Source organism: Leptonychotes weddellii, chromosome 14 (assembly GCF_054177405.1).
Source record: "Leptonychotes weddellii isolate Sample4059 chromosome 14, ASM5417740v2, whole genome shotgun sequence".
NCBI classification, from domain to species: domain Eukaryota; kingdom Metazoa; phylum Chordata; class Mammalia; order Carnivora; family Phocidae; genus Leptonychotes; species Leptonychotes weddellii.
The window spans coordinates 6,792,003-6,808,574 of record NC_138382.1 but is presented as its reverse complement, the minus strand read 5'-3'; the positions used below and the strand labels follow the sequence as shown (position 1 = coordinate 6,808,574).

Genomic DNA, 16,572 nt, shown 5'->3' with positions numbered 1-16,572 from the left:
GACTGCTATTATCGTGAGTAAATAAACATTTGCATACTCAACGCTTTGTGCTCATGGCTCGCACTATGCTGGACACGGTACGAGTAATCTCAGAGACACTCTCAATATCTCTAAGTGTCTCTGGGATCAATAACAAAGCTGCGTATGTACAGCAAATAAAGAGAGTAGATTTAAAATAAAAACCTTGTGAATAAGGTAAGATTCTGATATCCTACATAGCAGAAGGTGAAGGCTTTTATGTGCATTTCACACGGGAGGAAAGAATACACATGTGATTAAGGAAAAACCACTTTACTCCCATAGGTAGGCTAAGATTAGGAGAGTCTGTTCATTCCCTCATTATTCAACCAACATTTATTGGGAGGTTACTATATGCCAGCCATTGTGCCAGTCAGTTCCAGTCAATTTGGAAATACTCCCTGTTTCTGGAGGTGAGTAGCAGAAGTTGCCTATATTATGAAGGACAGGTAGTTTAGCAAAAAATGAGGCTAGCTTTGAGAAGGTTTTGGAAGCATGGGCATATGAGAAAGGGAAGTCAACTGCGGGGGTTTTGGAGGGGGCAGCAAGAGGGAAGGACACGAATGGTGGCAGAGAAGACTGCGAGCAGGCATAAGGAAGACTGTGTCATGGACAGGGGGACAGATGACAAGCACTGAGATTAGGCCAGCACAAAACGGACAAAAGAGGCGGAAGAGATCAACCATCTGGATTAACAAAATGGAGGCTCAGGAGAAAGTACAGAAATAACCATGAAGTTTTAGCTCCAGCAACTGGGGAAACTGACTAACTTCGCTTGCCCCCCCGGGGGCCTGGAGGGACAACTGTTTGTTGAGGGGACATCTGAGAGCTTATAAAGTACTTTCACGGTTCCATGTATGCGAGGCTTTCTTTCAAATATTACGACCTCGAGTATCACTTCCTCAGAATGGCTTTTCCTGACAGCCCTATCTGAGCATCTACTTCCCTGTCAGGCTTACTCATTTCCCTCAAAGCATTTGCCACCACATCCAACACTTAACTTTGTTTCCTCTTCTAACATCTGACTTCCCAAGCCTAATGCCGGGGCCGTGGGGGTCAGAGGCCTTGTCTGTCCTCCTCATAAACGTATCCCAGAATCTACTACAGCACCTGGCAGACAGTAAAGGCTGACTGCATAGCAGATGAATGAATTTGCTTCCTCATTTCAGCCTCAGAAAAACTTAAGAATTTGGCAAGGTGGAGAGCTGATATTTAATCTTAAGGCTATTAAAAACAATGAATTGATTTGTCTAACATTTGTAGGAAATGTGGTGGTGGGAGATTTGAGACCAGATATTCTTACCCTCACCTTAGAAATTTAAGGTGGGGGAGGGAAAGAGAGGGGGTGGGAAGGGAGAGAGACAGACAGACAGAAAGGGAGAGACAGAGAGGATGTATGTTCCATACACGGAGGAAAGAATATAAATTAAGGGATTTAAAATGTGCTCTGGGGTTAGAAAGCATACAGCCTCTTGATGTAGGTGGGAATCAATATTCTTTTTTTTTTTTTTAAAGATTTTTTTTTTTTATTTATTTATTTGAGAGAGAGAGAATGAGAGAGAGCAAGCACATGAGAGGGGGGAGGGTCAGAGGGAGAAGCAGACTCCCCGCCGAGCAGGGAGCCCGATGCGGGACTCGATCCAGGGACTCCAGGATCATGACCCGAGCCGAAGGCAGTCGCTTAACCAACTGAGCCACCCAGGCGCCCTGGGAATCAATATTCTATAGATAAATTGGGGATGTTCTGAATAGAAACAAAATGGAACACAGAGGAAGCATATCTGCTGTTTCAGGAAGAAAAACCTCGTTTCCCAGAAACCATTTCCTCCAGGTCCCAACAAGGGTCTTAATGATGCGCACCCTCCTGGACAAAAGCAGACCAACAAATGTGGCAGGAGCGTGGGAGACCACAACCTCAGAAGGAGACCAGTAATGGCTGGGAAGTGCAAGTGGGCAACTGGACAGTACGGCGTACACAGCGACAGGCAGGACCCTTGAGAGAGCCCCGGTGCGACGCTGACATGTGACCAAGCAGCTGAAGAGTGGCTCCTTACAAGCCCGCCAGGTCTCCCACCCGCCTTTAAGCACTGGCTGCTGGAAAGGAACTGGGCGCTGCTCGGGAGATGCACACCCCAGGTGCCCCCAAGAGACCACTGCACGCTAGATCCAGCAGCAGCGAACTTTTCACAGGGAGGGAGGCAAGGCTTGTACTCCGATCCTTGGGAACTGGGACCATGCAGAGGAAGTCAGGGTGCAGACAGCAAATAGGCGGGAATCCGTGGGGGCCCACACCGCAGAGGCTGGGGACAGGAGTCAGGGACAGAAGGAAAGCGTTCAGGGGCTGGGATGAAGACTGCACCCTTGGGGACACTTTCCCTGCTGGACGAGTTTACCCCATCCTAGGGAGAAAGCATTAGGGAGTCGTCATAACCATATCATCTTGGGCAGCCAGGTCAACGCCCCCTCTAGAACCTGTGTCCTACTAGAAGATTTGTCAGTGCCTCCTGATTTACAGGTGGACAGATACGATCACATATGCACACGTATTATGCACCCACGTTCTATTTGCTCATTGAGATATTAGCTGTCCAAGTCTAGAATCACCATGTTCACTAAGCTACCACACACAAAAATGCCTAACTGATACTCCTGGTGGCATCAAAATAGGACTGTGTACGGTCTAGAACAGAGGTCGGCGAATTTTTTTTCAGCCAAGGGTCAGACAGTAACTACCTTAGTCTTTATGGTCCTGTTGCAATTACTCAAATCTGCATTTGTGCTGTACTTTTCACTTACAGACTTCGAATTTTATGTACAACTTTCTACCAGTCTGAAAGGTTTTTACAGCATGCAGTTCAAGTTCTAAGCCTGTTGAAATCCTACGTGGATACGAAAAGTTTACCAGGATCGCAAAGCTGAAAGTTGTGAATGACATGTATATGGAAGTCAATCCTGGCAAAAATGGACATTGAAATTGAGGAAACCAAAAGCTAGTGGGCCGTGGGGCCAGAACAGCCCTAAACCTCAAGTCCAAATGGAGGCCTAACTCTAATGTTAAAGTTAGACGCTAAGAGATAGGGTATATACTGGTCTTTGGATAATTTCATGAGGATTAACTCATGCCACCCAGCAACCCCGAAGCCCTCAGAAAGCCCTCTTGTATCAGCACTACCTGATGGTTCTGCAGGATCTATGGAGTACAGACACTAGCAGGCAGAGCCAGATGCCAAGGTGGTGGCAGGTGCTTAGCTGAAGGCAGAGACCCCAGGCAGCATCTGAAAGCATGTAAGCGTGACCATGGCATTCCTGCTGACCTGGGGGCTATGGTCATTAGCAGCTGACAGGCCAAACAGTTGGAAGTTTTAACTAGAAAAGACCACTCATTTGGGGGCCTCAACTACTCTTAGGAGTAGTCTTTACATAGATTCAGAATAAAGCGATGCTCTGATCTCATACTGCAGACCAGTCCTGCCAGCCATGGTAACTTTTGATATATGTCTGTCAGGAAGAAATTATGTGTGTGTGTATATGTGTACATTTTTCCAGTTTCTGCCAATGAATCGTTTGCTCTAGGAAAGATCTTTCAGCTGTCAAAGGCACTAAGAACAGATAACTGTAAGATTTTTCTGAAGTGGTTTCTATCTCACAGTTGGAATAAGATGCCTCTTTGGGACCTACTTTTACACTTTAACGTGAATAAATTGCACATATATAGGAACTGTATATATATAATGCCTTCTCCCCATGTCACAAGACCTTTCCTACTAGTCACTCCTACGAGTTAAAATTCGATACAAGTCTAGCTATGATTGTCTAATTCTGTTTATACTTCTTCCCCAATATTGCCATTTTTTTCCCTAATTGACTTCTTTCTGCATTCTATTTTGTTGCCTGTGTTTTACAAAGCATTGAATTAGTTTGTCTCTGATTACCACTTGGGCTCCATCCCAAAGAATGCTGTTGGATTCTTTGTAATCCCATGAATCATTGGACTCAACATTCAAAAACTGTCTACAGGCTATTTTTCCCCCTTGCAATATAGTTTTTTTTAAAGCCTTCACATGCCTTTATGTTCTCTGTCTTATGAATTTCAGCTTCTAAGCTCATCATATCAAAAACAGGATGGTCTAATTGTACGCACTGTTACTTGGACTGTCGGTGCCAAATTAATATTTAAAAATCTAATCTGGAGGAGAAGGCAATCAAATATAATCTCTCTTGAGTAATACACATAGCTTCAGATCTATCAATCAATTGATTGACCGATCGATCATCTATCTATCCTTGTGGAAAGGAAATGGAACTAACAAAAATCAGGTACCTATTATGTGCCAGTCTGCCCATCCCCTCTACCTACCTCCACTTACTTACCATGCCTAACTGCACACCCACCTAATTTTATCCTCACAACAGCCTTGTGAAGGAATGGTCCTCATGCTTATTTTGTTGATGAGAAAACTAAGACTAAAGCAAGGATATATGTAACTTGCTCAGGTTGCACAGGTATTAAATGGAAAATATGCAGCAGGACAAACAACATAGGATCTGGGGCCAGTATGACCTGCATTTGAATCACAACTCTACCGCTATCCACTATGGGATTCTAGACATGTTGCTCATCTAATCTTAGATTTCCTTTTTATGAAATAGACAAGGTCTACTGTCTTCAAAACTCAATTTTCAAATACTAGTGATAGAGCCTTAGAATTCCATGCAACTGTAAGGCCATGAGATGGTGACTTCAAATAAAATGCCTCCAGCTGAGTGGGGCTACCAGGTATGCTGACTGAGAATGGAAGTGTTCCTTAGGCCCTGACGTGAGGGTCTGACACTGTGAACTCAACCTAGGGCTGAAGCTGAAGTCAGTTATGTGCCGACCAAGGCACTTATGACTCACGCAAATACCATGAGAAGGGCTGTCCTAAACATGGATGGTGTGTGTGTGTGTGTGTGTGTGTTTGGCAGAATGGGGATGATCACATCATGAGAAATAGCTGATGAGCTCAGATGAGTATCAGCCTGTAAATCCCAGCCTAAGCAGTTGCTTCTCTCTCTGGTCTTCCGAGAAGTCAACGAATGAACAGAGAGCGTTAGGGCTTTCCCTACAGAAGCAGCAAGATGGTTCACATGCAGATTTGGAGCCTCCTGACCCAACTCAAATCTTTCAACATTCGATACTTAACTGGAACTTTGTAAAGTCCTGATTTTTACAAATCTTATATAGCTGGGCAGTCTCCTGTGATTTCAGTTCTATGAACTGAAGTTAGTAGAACTTAATCACAAAAGGATTAGTTAGTGGCAACTATTCTGAATGTTTGGGGTGGCAGAGAGAAAGGTCTTCAAATTTTAATCACAAGGGATTTCAGAGAATTAGTTAATTTTCTTGAAATGTCTTCCAAATGAGAACCAAATTAATCAAAGCATTTTGCATTTAGCTTTGGTACAGGGTTTCACAACTGAGGACAAACAGTTGCTGATTTTGAAGTGATTTCCAATTTTATAAAATTTGCAAGGAATGCTAATGTTCCATTTGGTAAAATCCTGTGTTCCTTGGCGATTTTTCTTTCTGTAAGTGTATTTTCCCATGTATTTCCAACTAGTTTTATCAAAGCCTGCTAAGATGGCTGAGATTTCTGCCAGTTTGCTGCGAACCAAAGCAAATTGTGCCCTACAGCTTCTGATGGTCCCGCTCCTTCGAAATGGCCACGTGTGCTGTTGGCCGCCCTCCACACAGACCGCCGATTTCCATCACACGTCTAAGCGTTCAGGCTTTTTGGTCCCCCTGTGCCCCCTGGGAACACAGCAAAGCAGTTACCTTTATATTGTTTCAAAATCTCTAAGAAGTGCTCATGAGTGAGCAGGCAGGTAATGAAGCAAGAATCTAAGCTTTAGTTCCTTTTGAAGGAAAAAGTCATTTCAACAACAGGAACATTTAACAGTATCAGGCCACGCTGAGAAGGGCCTCTGTCCTGAGCCCCACACTGTGGAGAGCCCTGCCCTGGTTTTCCTGTGGCTGTGGCCCGCCCTCCAGGATAAGGACATCACTGGGACTAGTGGATGTGTCTTCTTGGAGCTTCTGTGTCCCTCCCACCCTGCAGGCCATACTCTTGCTATCTAAACTGTCAGAACTCCCTGAGTCCTCTTCCAGGCCTGTGCAGATTTCTTCTCCAAATCCACCCTTCAGAAGAAAGAAGGGAAAGCCAACGAGGAGCAGTGGTTTGCCAAGGGTGGACAAAACCTGAACACTGGGTTGAGGTGTTCAGGGCTATTCACAGCATAGGACGGGGAGTGATAAATAAGACAAGTGGTCTGGGGCCGGGGGCTGGGCAAGGGGCTGGCTATGTGTATGTCATTATTTTCTGGCATGGGTCTAGGAGGAGCCTGAGAATTTTACGCTTAAACCCAGCCTTCTAAGTTGTGATCAAGACATATTTATCAACCTAGGTGGATGGAATAGATTTTACTCATAGCTTGACTCATCACTTTTGCAATGTTTAGACATGGGGTACCATAGGCCCTGCAAATGTTAGGGTTCAGCCTGGCAGCATATCCTTTACGCAGATAAAACCACGGGTTAAAAAGAAAGAACCCTGGTGCACCTAACTTAAGACAGGCTTCATTCGAGGCCACGTTCATTGTCTAAGCGGAAATCTTTGCATTGGTTTATTACGTGAGAGGCGCACTTCTTGATTTTAATTATACCGTCTCGCTTTTCCAGAAATTATTAACTGGACCGACAGTGGGGGTGGGGGTATAGGAACATGTTCTTTTTAGACCAAGTAGTGCGAATCAGGTTTGAAGTGTTTGTAGTATCAAAACACCCGACCCACATACTCATAGAGAATCTCTGCCATTTATGAAAGTGTATTTATTTTATACAGCGATGGTGAAAAGCAGAAAACAGCTCCTGGGAATTGAGGAACTCGTGGTCTCCAACAAGAGCTACTTCTTTATGGAAGGACCAGTAACCACCACAGTCCCCCTGTTTGTGAGCAAAACTACAAGAAATAGAATGGCAAGGCTAGACCTGGGCAGGGCACGGGATGACAGTGTGGTGAAGAGGCCAGCAGAGGGAGCTGTCACGCTTAATCTCTGCCACAGAATCTTCTAGCTCTGCTCTGCGGTTGGGGATACCAGACTCCCTCCTAAGCAAAGAGCCCAGGGGTGGGCTTTGCTGAAGAGAACAGTGTGCTGAGATGTCTTTCCCGATGTGTCCAGTGACCATTTTAGTTCTTGAAGTATGTTAAGAATTTTTCAACTATTTTATACTCTTTTCCCACTTCCAAACTCTTTGGGAAAACTAATCTCAAGTTGAAAGCACCTATGAATGCCCAACTTCATAGAGGTCTCTGAAATGTGGACAGACACATCCTGGGGAGAAGGAGCACTTCTGGGTCTATGAGTTTTATTTTCCTGATAAAAGAATCCAGCATGTCGATCATGAAATCCAATGAAAGGGCCTACAAATTGGTAGTCTTTCCATCTTTCTTTTGTACTTCCTTTCTGGAATGAGTATTTTTTGAGCACCTATAGGACGATTGTGTTTAGACCACAGTTATAAGCAAAAGTCCAGTCCCTGAAGAACAAAAGAGAAGAGGTTCTAGCACAGAGTTAGCAGGAAGGAAACCAAGGAGAGCTTGCTAATGAGCAGGGATCCCAGAGTTGGAAAGGGTTGTGGCCCTGGGCACTGAGTCCATAGGTGCTTTTCTCTAACACAAAAAGAGAAAGGAACAGAAAGACAAACCAGGGAAGAGGAAGAAAAATGGCAGCGTTTCTACAAAGCCAGTTCTTAGGAACTTGGAGGACGAAGGTATAGAAGAAGGGCCTCCCATGTCTCTCCTCCAGGAGGTCACTTTTAGAATTTATTTTCAAGTTGTCAGAATTGTGCTCATATAGAGGGCAGATCTACAGCTAAAAGCAAACTACAAATTCCAAAATAATGATTTTGACTTAGGTCTGGTGTGTGGGTGGGTACAGAGGAGCTAAAGGATGTAATTTGTTGTTGGTGTTGTTTCCCCGCACATTTAGCTTTCCAATTCCAGTTCGCTTAGACTAATATTCCAGTTAGTTTGCATATTCTAGACGTCTAGGAACAAAAAGTGGGAAGGGAAAGGGTGGTAGGACAATCAAGAAGCATCATGTAACGCTGAGGAAAGAGACCCTGGAACAAAATAATGAAAGCTTACATGCTAGGCATCTGGTGTGTGTGTGTGATTGTGAGTGTGCGTGTGTTTGGGGGAGTTGAACAGGACAGATGGAAATAAATTCATTCCTATTTGAATCTGTCTACAAACAATTTATACAGTGAAAAATTAAAACGTGGACTGAACCCATTTGGCGCCTTGGAACAACACAGTCCTACTTTCTACTGCTTCCTAATTCTGGCTTTGGGGAAATTTTCAACCTGTTTTTCTCATGGGTGAAATGGGGACACTAACACATCTTTTGAAAGGTTTTAGTGAATATTAAATAAGAATGCAAAACACCTAGCATCATGATTATCACAAGGCAATCCCTCAATGTTAATTAATTTGAAAAATATTAGGAAATATTAATAAGCTTTATTATAACAATAAATGGTATAATTTTCAAGAAGTATTCATTACATTTTCTAAGCCATTGCTGTTCCAAGATGGCTTTTTTCTGCAGATGATTTTAACTTGAGATACGATTCATTCGTTTTAAAATATCCTATAACAAATCTATTATTCTACGGGTCCATTCTCAGGTATTCCCTAGTTGCACTAGAGTAGTACTCGCTGAAATCTATTTTTCATTAGTTTGATTTTACCTTAAGAATCCAGGCTTATTTACCATGATTATACTTCTACCAAATGGAACTTTTTCACTCAACTTTTATCCTAAAAGCTTGCCTTTTGAATTATTATTGCTCTGGTCCAATTTTTAGGTTTTGAAGATCTTTTCTTTTTTCCCCCATTTACTTTGAGGACATCAACTTTGATAAATTCAAGACATTTTTCTTTTGATGGTATATTCTTAAGGGTTCTTCCATTTTTTTCCCCCAAGAATGTGACTAAAATATCATATTTTTTATATTGACATTCATATTTGAACAACTGAAGTACCTTTCGGTTCCTATTTTTTATTTCAAAAAAATTGGTTATATAGATGGCTTAGATGTAACATTAAATAAGTACAATTAAATTATGGCAGAGAATTTAAATATATTTAATAAGTTAAACACAAAAAATATTTATCACAGAAAATCATTTTATGCAGCAATCAAAATTTATAGACTCAGTGAATATATTAATGGACTATGTATATTTTAAGGAAATAAACATCCAAAGAGATTCCAAATTGAATTCATAAAACTCAAATAATAGGATAGTTTCCTGCTCAATTTTTCTTGTCAGAGCTGCACAGAAAGCCCTGATTTTTAAAAATTTTTACTTAACAGGTGTGCAAACAGATGCAACTTGTTTATTTTATTCCTACTCTTAAAATTTCCCCACTCCCAGAGAGTCTCTGGGTGTATTTATAATATTAAAGTTCAAAAAATTGCATAATTTTAGCAGCAAATAAATTCTGTTTCCTTTTTATCATCCAGGCAAAAAATATAATCACGAAACTCTGGAATTGCATGTGCTTTAAATAACTTACTAGTCAGCATTACTGTGGCAGCAGACTGACATTTAGAAGAAAACGTGTCGGGGTGGGATGCTGTTTCTGTTTCTTTTGGGGGCGCTGTTACATGGTGGTCTTCATGCCAACAACTGATACTGTAGTGTAACAGGGAATGCAAAAATAGTAGTTTTGTACGCTTGCATACTGTGTTTATATGTAAAACAGGGACTGGTCTCTCCTGCCTGCTCAAATAATATAAATTTTACAATGGTAAAATTAAAATTTGTTTGTTGATTTCTCATTAATGAAGATACATTAACTGTCCCTAAGTCACTTTAAAAGGAAAACCTTTCCCCTTGCTTTCTCCATCTGGTTGGCTGTCTGCCACCTCTCCCAAATAAAGCGCCCATAAGGCAAAACCAAGGTCTGGCCAAGTCTGTGTCTGACTTCCCAACAATTCTGCTCCCAGCCCCCCATCCTGCAGGAGGTGATAAGCATGGTGGATTAACAGTAAGAACTTTGGGGCCAGCCTGCTTGGGTTTGGAGCCTGATTTCATAACTTTAGTGGTTGTGTGACCTCAGCAAGCTACTTGATGGCTCTGTGTCTCATGTCATCATCTGTAAGATATATATTATTTTACACAGGGATAATAGTATTCATAGGGTGTTATGAATTATTAAGTCAATATACATAAAGCACTTACAACAGTGCCCGGCACTTGAGTAGTATGTGAGTGTAGGCTTCCCTTGAAGTTTTTGGCTTTCTTTCCTCATCCATTTCTATCTCCTGTCTACTGAATCTGATGGTGCGTATTTGGTCTCTCTGGTGCTTGACCCTCAGATTTTCTATGGAAACTTCCCCTTAGCCATGCTCCCTTCCATTGTAGGCAGGACCTGTGTGCATGTCTCCGTGTCCCCCTTACCCCCAAATTCTCACAATTCATATAATTAACTCCTTTTGCCCTTTCAATCTCATTTCAAACATCCCTGCTGGGGGGAACCCTCCCTGACCCGCCCAGGCTAGCTTAAGGCATCGTGCTTAGAGTATTCCTATTTCTCAGATTTTGTAGCTACATAGCTTTGTGAATATTTAGTACACATGAATCCCCTACTAAAATGCAAGCTTCCTGAATGCAGGTCAAGATCCATTCGGTTCATCACTATAACCTAATTACTACAGCATTTGGTCTACAGTAGGTGTGTAAGAAATAGCAGTCATAAAACAAATAAATTAATTTCAGAGATAAGTCTGAGACTCAACATCAGTGAACATGATTTGCCCAAGATTATACCACTATAAATGACAGAATTATCAGGAGAATTGAATTTTCCTGACTCGAAGTCCTCTATTGTTTCCAGGGCATTAAATCTTTACTTATACATATCATACAAAGAACCACGTGATTAGTATAGTGCAGGTTCTAGAATGAAAAGTAAAAGTACAGATCAGAGAGATTGTGGGTATATCTAAGGTAGTTTGGAGGAATTGGGGCCCCCTGAGAAGCTGATGTTTAAGACGTGAAGTAGGAGTTAGAATGAGCAAGGGGAGCTGGGCAGAAAGTTCCTGCTAGAAACAAACATTTACACAGTGGTCCAATGATGAGCAAAGTTTGGTGAATAAGAACAGAGAAAAGACCACTGTGATTGCAGCAAATGGAATAGGAAGACGGAGGCTGAGGTTAATCTGAGGGGCAGGGCCAGATTGAGCATTACCTCATGTACAAAGAAAGAATTTTGTTCCTTCACTAACAGGAGAGAATACCACGGATGGGTTTTTAAGTAGAGATAACATAACCAACTCTGCACTTTCATAAGATGATACTGACTGCACTCTGGGAGGTTTGGGAAAGAGCAGACTTAGTAATTGGGGGGACATCGGGGTCAAGACAGAAAGACATGTAAAAGATGATGCTCAGGTGTCCAGCACAACCAACAAGGAGAATTGTGGTACCGTTTACTGAGAAAGAGCCATTAGCAGACAGATCAAGAGTTTGATTTCATACTTAATGAATATAACAAGCTCTCAATAAAGAGTGAGAACTATTATTGTGTTTGTTTGCTACTGTTACTGATGATTGAAAACCAGTTGCTCCAACTGAGGGTAATGGTGACTTTTACAGATTTCAATGGATTTGGGCCTGAGCTGTCGCTCCCACCATGTACACGGGCACTTCTGACTTGGTGTTTGGAAGGGGGGGATCACCTAAGGGGTGAAGGCAACTGAGCCTCAACATGCAACAGCCTTTTTTACCTCCAATCTGATTTCTAGGGTAGGTGTAGGATAACACGGGAGCGACACATGAGAAAACAGCCTTCTGTTTTCTTGAATTTCCTTTTCCTCTTCCCAAGAATCAAGAAATTTTAGACACAATAATATGACCACCACCTCCAGGTCTACAATGGCCAACAGATATATGAGGCCATCAACATTGTTGATGGGGAGAACAAACCTATAAAATTAGCCTTGATTGGCATGGGCTAAATAATGGATGAGTAGAGACAGCTCAAAGGATTGCCCTATAAATTGGGTAAGGAGAGAGTAAGCAAAGAAATCAAGAGGCATGCTTAGATCTTTAATCTTACAGAAGGTATTTTATACCTATTTTCTGATCTAGATTTTATTCCTATCATATCTTTACCCCTGTGGGAATGTGTCCTACTCATATACATTGTCTACATAAAGTAAAAAAAAAAAAATACTGGGCGCCTGGGTGGCTCAGTCGTTGAGCGTCTGCCTTCAGCTCGGGTTGTGATCCCAGGGTCCTGGGATCGAGCCCCGCATCGGGCTCTCTGCTCTGCAGGGAGCCTGCTTCTCCCTCTCTCACTCCCCCTGCTTGTGTTCCCTCTCTCACTGTGTCTCTCTCTGTCAAATAAATAAAATCTTTAAAAAAAAAAAATACAAAACAAAGAATGCCTATGGGCATGGTTAATCGGCAGTATTGACTATATGAGACCATCTAAACCTTGGCGAGCCAGCACTGTCCACACCAGCATATGAGAGCCTTGCTGAGCCCTCACGCTATGTGACCGGATCCTACCCTCTGCCTTTGTTCCCTCAAGATGCAAGGGAAGCCATGACCACACATCAGGATTAGCCACCTGGTGTTCATTAGAATCCCTGTTACCATTAGGCTGACCATCTTGTTAAAGAAGTCCCAGAATATATGAGGTGTGCTTGGCAAATGGGTTAAATATACCGAAAGGCATGTCTGTTTCAGAAGTTGGGAGTCCTGACTTGAGAAATTTTGCAGTACTTAATCTACATGCCAACTGGGCATTTTGCAGCCAGGCATTTGTAAGACAAGCACTGCAAGAGGCACTAAAGGAAGGTCAAATCTAAGAAAAGTCTAGATTGTTTCGGTCCTGCCTATCGTCTAAAAGCTATAGCAATCCTTGCTTCATCTTGCACATATAATATATGTATATATAACTGGCATGATTTATGCGCAATCACTATTAAGGAACGTCACACACACACAAACAGATCAGCACACAGCGAGGGACTTTAAAGAAGAGGGAAAGAGGAATCTTTTGCCCAACCTACTGAAGAAGTTTGACATGGATTTTCTTTATATTAGAATACTCATAAAGCTCCTTGAGGTATTTTAATATTTTTAATTTATACCTTTATTATCATATTTATTAAACTAGGAAAAGCATCTAATATTTACTTTGACTTTTTACATTTAAATAAGCACATACCCACAGCTTCAAAATGAACCTGTCTTCTTTACTGCTTTGGGTAATTTGTAATATTGCCTGATTGGTATAATCTAGCAAGATCATGAAGGACCCCCAATTCAGGACAACAGAATGAGCTGGAGAGGATTCACTTGAGCATCTGCATCTAGCCCTCATCACATTAACCACTCCTTGTGTAAATGTACTTCAGAGTGTTAGCTTTCTGACATGCGTTGAAAACAAGACAGTTTTATTTTCTATCTAAAAACTGTGACGAGAATGTTTTCTTCTTCATATCTTCAGCAATGAGAAGCCTGATTTGAAAATCAGAGTCTGAGTATTTGAAACAGGTCCCTACCAGCCACCAGAGCTACGTAAACATTTCATCTGTGTCCTTAGCTTTCTACATCAACCTCAGATATTCATCTGTAAAACAGGATAGAGTTGTACCTGTCTCAGAAAGCGTCCAGTGCTTTGTGACATAGAAAGGGCTTCGAGCTGTGCCTGGCACATAGTAAGTGCCCCCGAAACGTTAGCTATCAGCACCATCATCATCGTTATTATCCTTCTGAAATAGAATCATTTCTTTTGGCCCTGGGCACTCGGACAAAGAGTCCATAAAAATACATATTTAACTCTCTCCTCTGTCATCCTAGCCCTTCGCCTTATCAGCGACATCCGTCTTTCTTACTTTCTGTTCAATAAGGCAGGGTTTTTCCAGTCCGAGGATGCTCAAACTTTTCTTTCAAGTAGACACCTTTATAATATATTGGAACATGCCATGAATTTTCACATGATATAATTTATAATTTTAGAATCTTTTAATTAAGAGAATACATACAAGCAGAGGGATTTAAGGACCCCCTGCAGTAACTCCACAGCCCCTCAGGGTCTTCACTGGTTAGGAACCACTGCTTTAATCAATAAACAATATATTTAAATTAAAATGAAATTCAGGTTCTTTTTTCAAAGCCCCGTGAGTCACAACTCTTTTGGCCTCTCTTACCTCGCCCATGACTGCTATGGGTGTCTCTCCCGTCGCCTGAGCAACACGATGTTCTACCAAGTAGAACATATACTCATCGTAGAGCAGACGGATCAGGTGGAAGGAGCCAAAGCTGGCGGCGCTGCGTAAGGTTAAGTCCCGAATAACCATTGAGCTGTTTCAAGAGAGAAGATATATGCAGCCAATATTAGTGACCAGGACGAGAGTTCAACCTACTTTTCCTCCTAAAAGAAGTTAGGTCAGAGGGTCTAAAAGGCTGGGGTACCACACAACTTGCCAAGGAATAATTTCATTACTGAAAGCAGTCGGCTCAACTCATTTAAACAGGGTGGTAAAGAGGTACCCCTTGGTGAGTTTTTGTTAGATTCTGATCAGATCCAGACAGGTCTTCACTGGGAAAAACCATTTTATTGTCACAGGTGAGTCTTCTGATTCTATTACTCTCACCGATGGGACCAGAACTAAATAAAAAGGATTTTTGAAAGACTGGCAATTCATCACCACCATAAGAAAAACTCAAAGTGAAAATCTTATTGATGGGTAAGCAATGTGTCACCACCTCCCAGTGATAATAACTTTGGATGCACACTTTGGAAAAAATAGGTATTTGCGCCATACAAAGATTACAAAACATACTCAGTAATGTTCCCAGATGTGGAAATAGAGAATGTAGGTGAGTATATACAGGGATCCCTGCAAATCCTATTAGAAGGCAACTTTATTAAGTGATTCCAGTTTCTTACTGATGTCCATTTAAATTAAGGTGATTTTCCATTAGAAATAAGTACAATAAACTAAACTAAGAAATGCATATCTTTGAAAAAATGTGAATTTATAAAATATGATACCAAAATATGAATGATATTATTAATACTAACAATATACTCTATTATATTTAAAATGGAAAGCAGTCCTAAATAAAATTCGTTTCTCACTGAAGATGTGCCGGTCTTGGAGCTTGTCCACGTACTTCAAACCTCCTTAATATTTCTAACTTGTAGAGTCAGAGTGGATGTGTGTGTGTGTGTGTATGTGTGTGTTTCTTACCATTCTCATTTCGTGTTTTTTTCTAGAGATTTCTGGCCTAGGAGAACTAGAACAGCCATTATAGTCTCAGATAGGTGGAAGAGATAGGATCTCATAAATGGATAGGCTGACATTCCTAAAGCCTGTTTCGCAATGAAGAATTATAAAATGTCAGGCAGATGGAAAAAGACTGTACTTCTGTTGTCTGTTTCATTGTCAACTTTATTTATGTAGAGGCTATTAATATATCAAATTCTATACATTTGGTTTGGCAAGCAGCAGATGATCATGGTACATCTGAAACTCTAAACCCTACATTCTGATTCTGGCTCTTTGTTAATTCACTGTCGAGTTCAAACAAATCATTTCCCTGAGATTGTTTTTCTTCTTGGGTGAAAATAAAAGCTACATTTTTTGGTCTTACCTAACTTACATGATTATTTCAAGGATGTGAAATAAACTTATGAATGAACAGACCACTACTTAAATATAAGTGGTTATAATTATAATATACAGAACAGGAGAAGATGAGCTTCTCCTTCTCAGTTGGTTATAGCAGCAAGAACAGGAGGTTATTATATGATGATGGCAGGGGACCTCTCATTTGTGGATTTATTTATTAAAAAGAAAAAGAAAAAGCAGGAGTTTAAAGTGAGACAGACTCATGTAACCACAATGTGATCTTAGTTGTAAGCATGCCATTCAACATTTTAAGGTTCAAGGTTAGTATGGGGGTCAAATGAGATAACGTATGTGAGCTCTTAAGAAAACTACACATTACTTGCAAATATCTTCTCCCATTCTGTCGGTTGTCTTTTGGTTTTGTTGACTGTTTCTTTTGCTGTGCAAAGGCTTTTTATCTTGATGAAGTCCCAATAGTTCATTTTTGCCCTTGCTTCCCTTGCCTATTATCCAAAATCTATAAAGAACTTATCAAACTCAACACCCAAAGAACAAAGATTCCAATCAAGAAATGGGCAGAAGACATGAACAGACATTTTTCCAAAGAAGACATCCAAATGGCCAACAGACACATGAAAAAGTGCTCAATGTCGCTCAGCATCAGGGAAATCCAAATCAAAACCTCAATGAGATATCACCCCACACCAGTCAGAATGGCTAAAATTAACAAGTCAGGAAACGACAGATGTTGGCAGGGATGTGGAGAAAGGGGAACCCTCCTACTACACTGTTGGTGGGAATGCAAGCTGGTGCAGCCACTCTGGAAAACAGTATGGAGGTTCCTCAAAAAG

The 16,572-nt window shown here is 41.4% G+C and overlaps 1 protein-coding gene across 5 annotated transcripts in view; it reads right to left on the bottom strand.

Moving 5' to 3' along the window:
• Positions 1-16,572, bottom strand: part of RFX3 (regulatory factor X3) — a 281,571-nt gene that overhangs the window by 6,837 nt on the left and 258,162 nt on the right. For all 5 annotated transcript variants that reach the window (XM_081802793.1, XM_081802790.1, XM_006739897.3 and 2 more), the window contains one exon: positions 14,294-14,447. In XM_081802793.1, the coding sequence (XP_081658919.1) occupies positions 14,294-14,447 (154 nt within the window). The remainder of the gene's footprint in view (positions 1-14,293; positions 14,448-16,572) is intronic.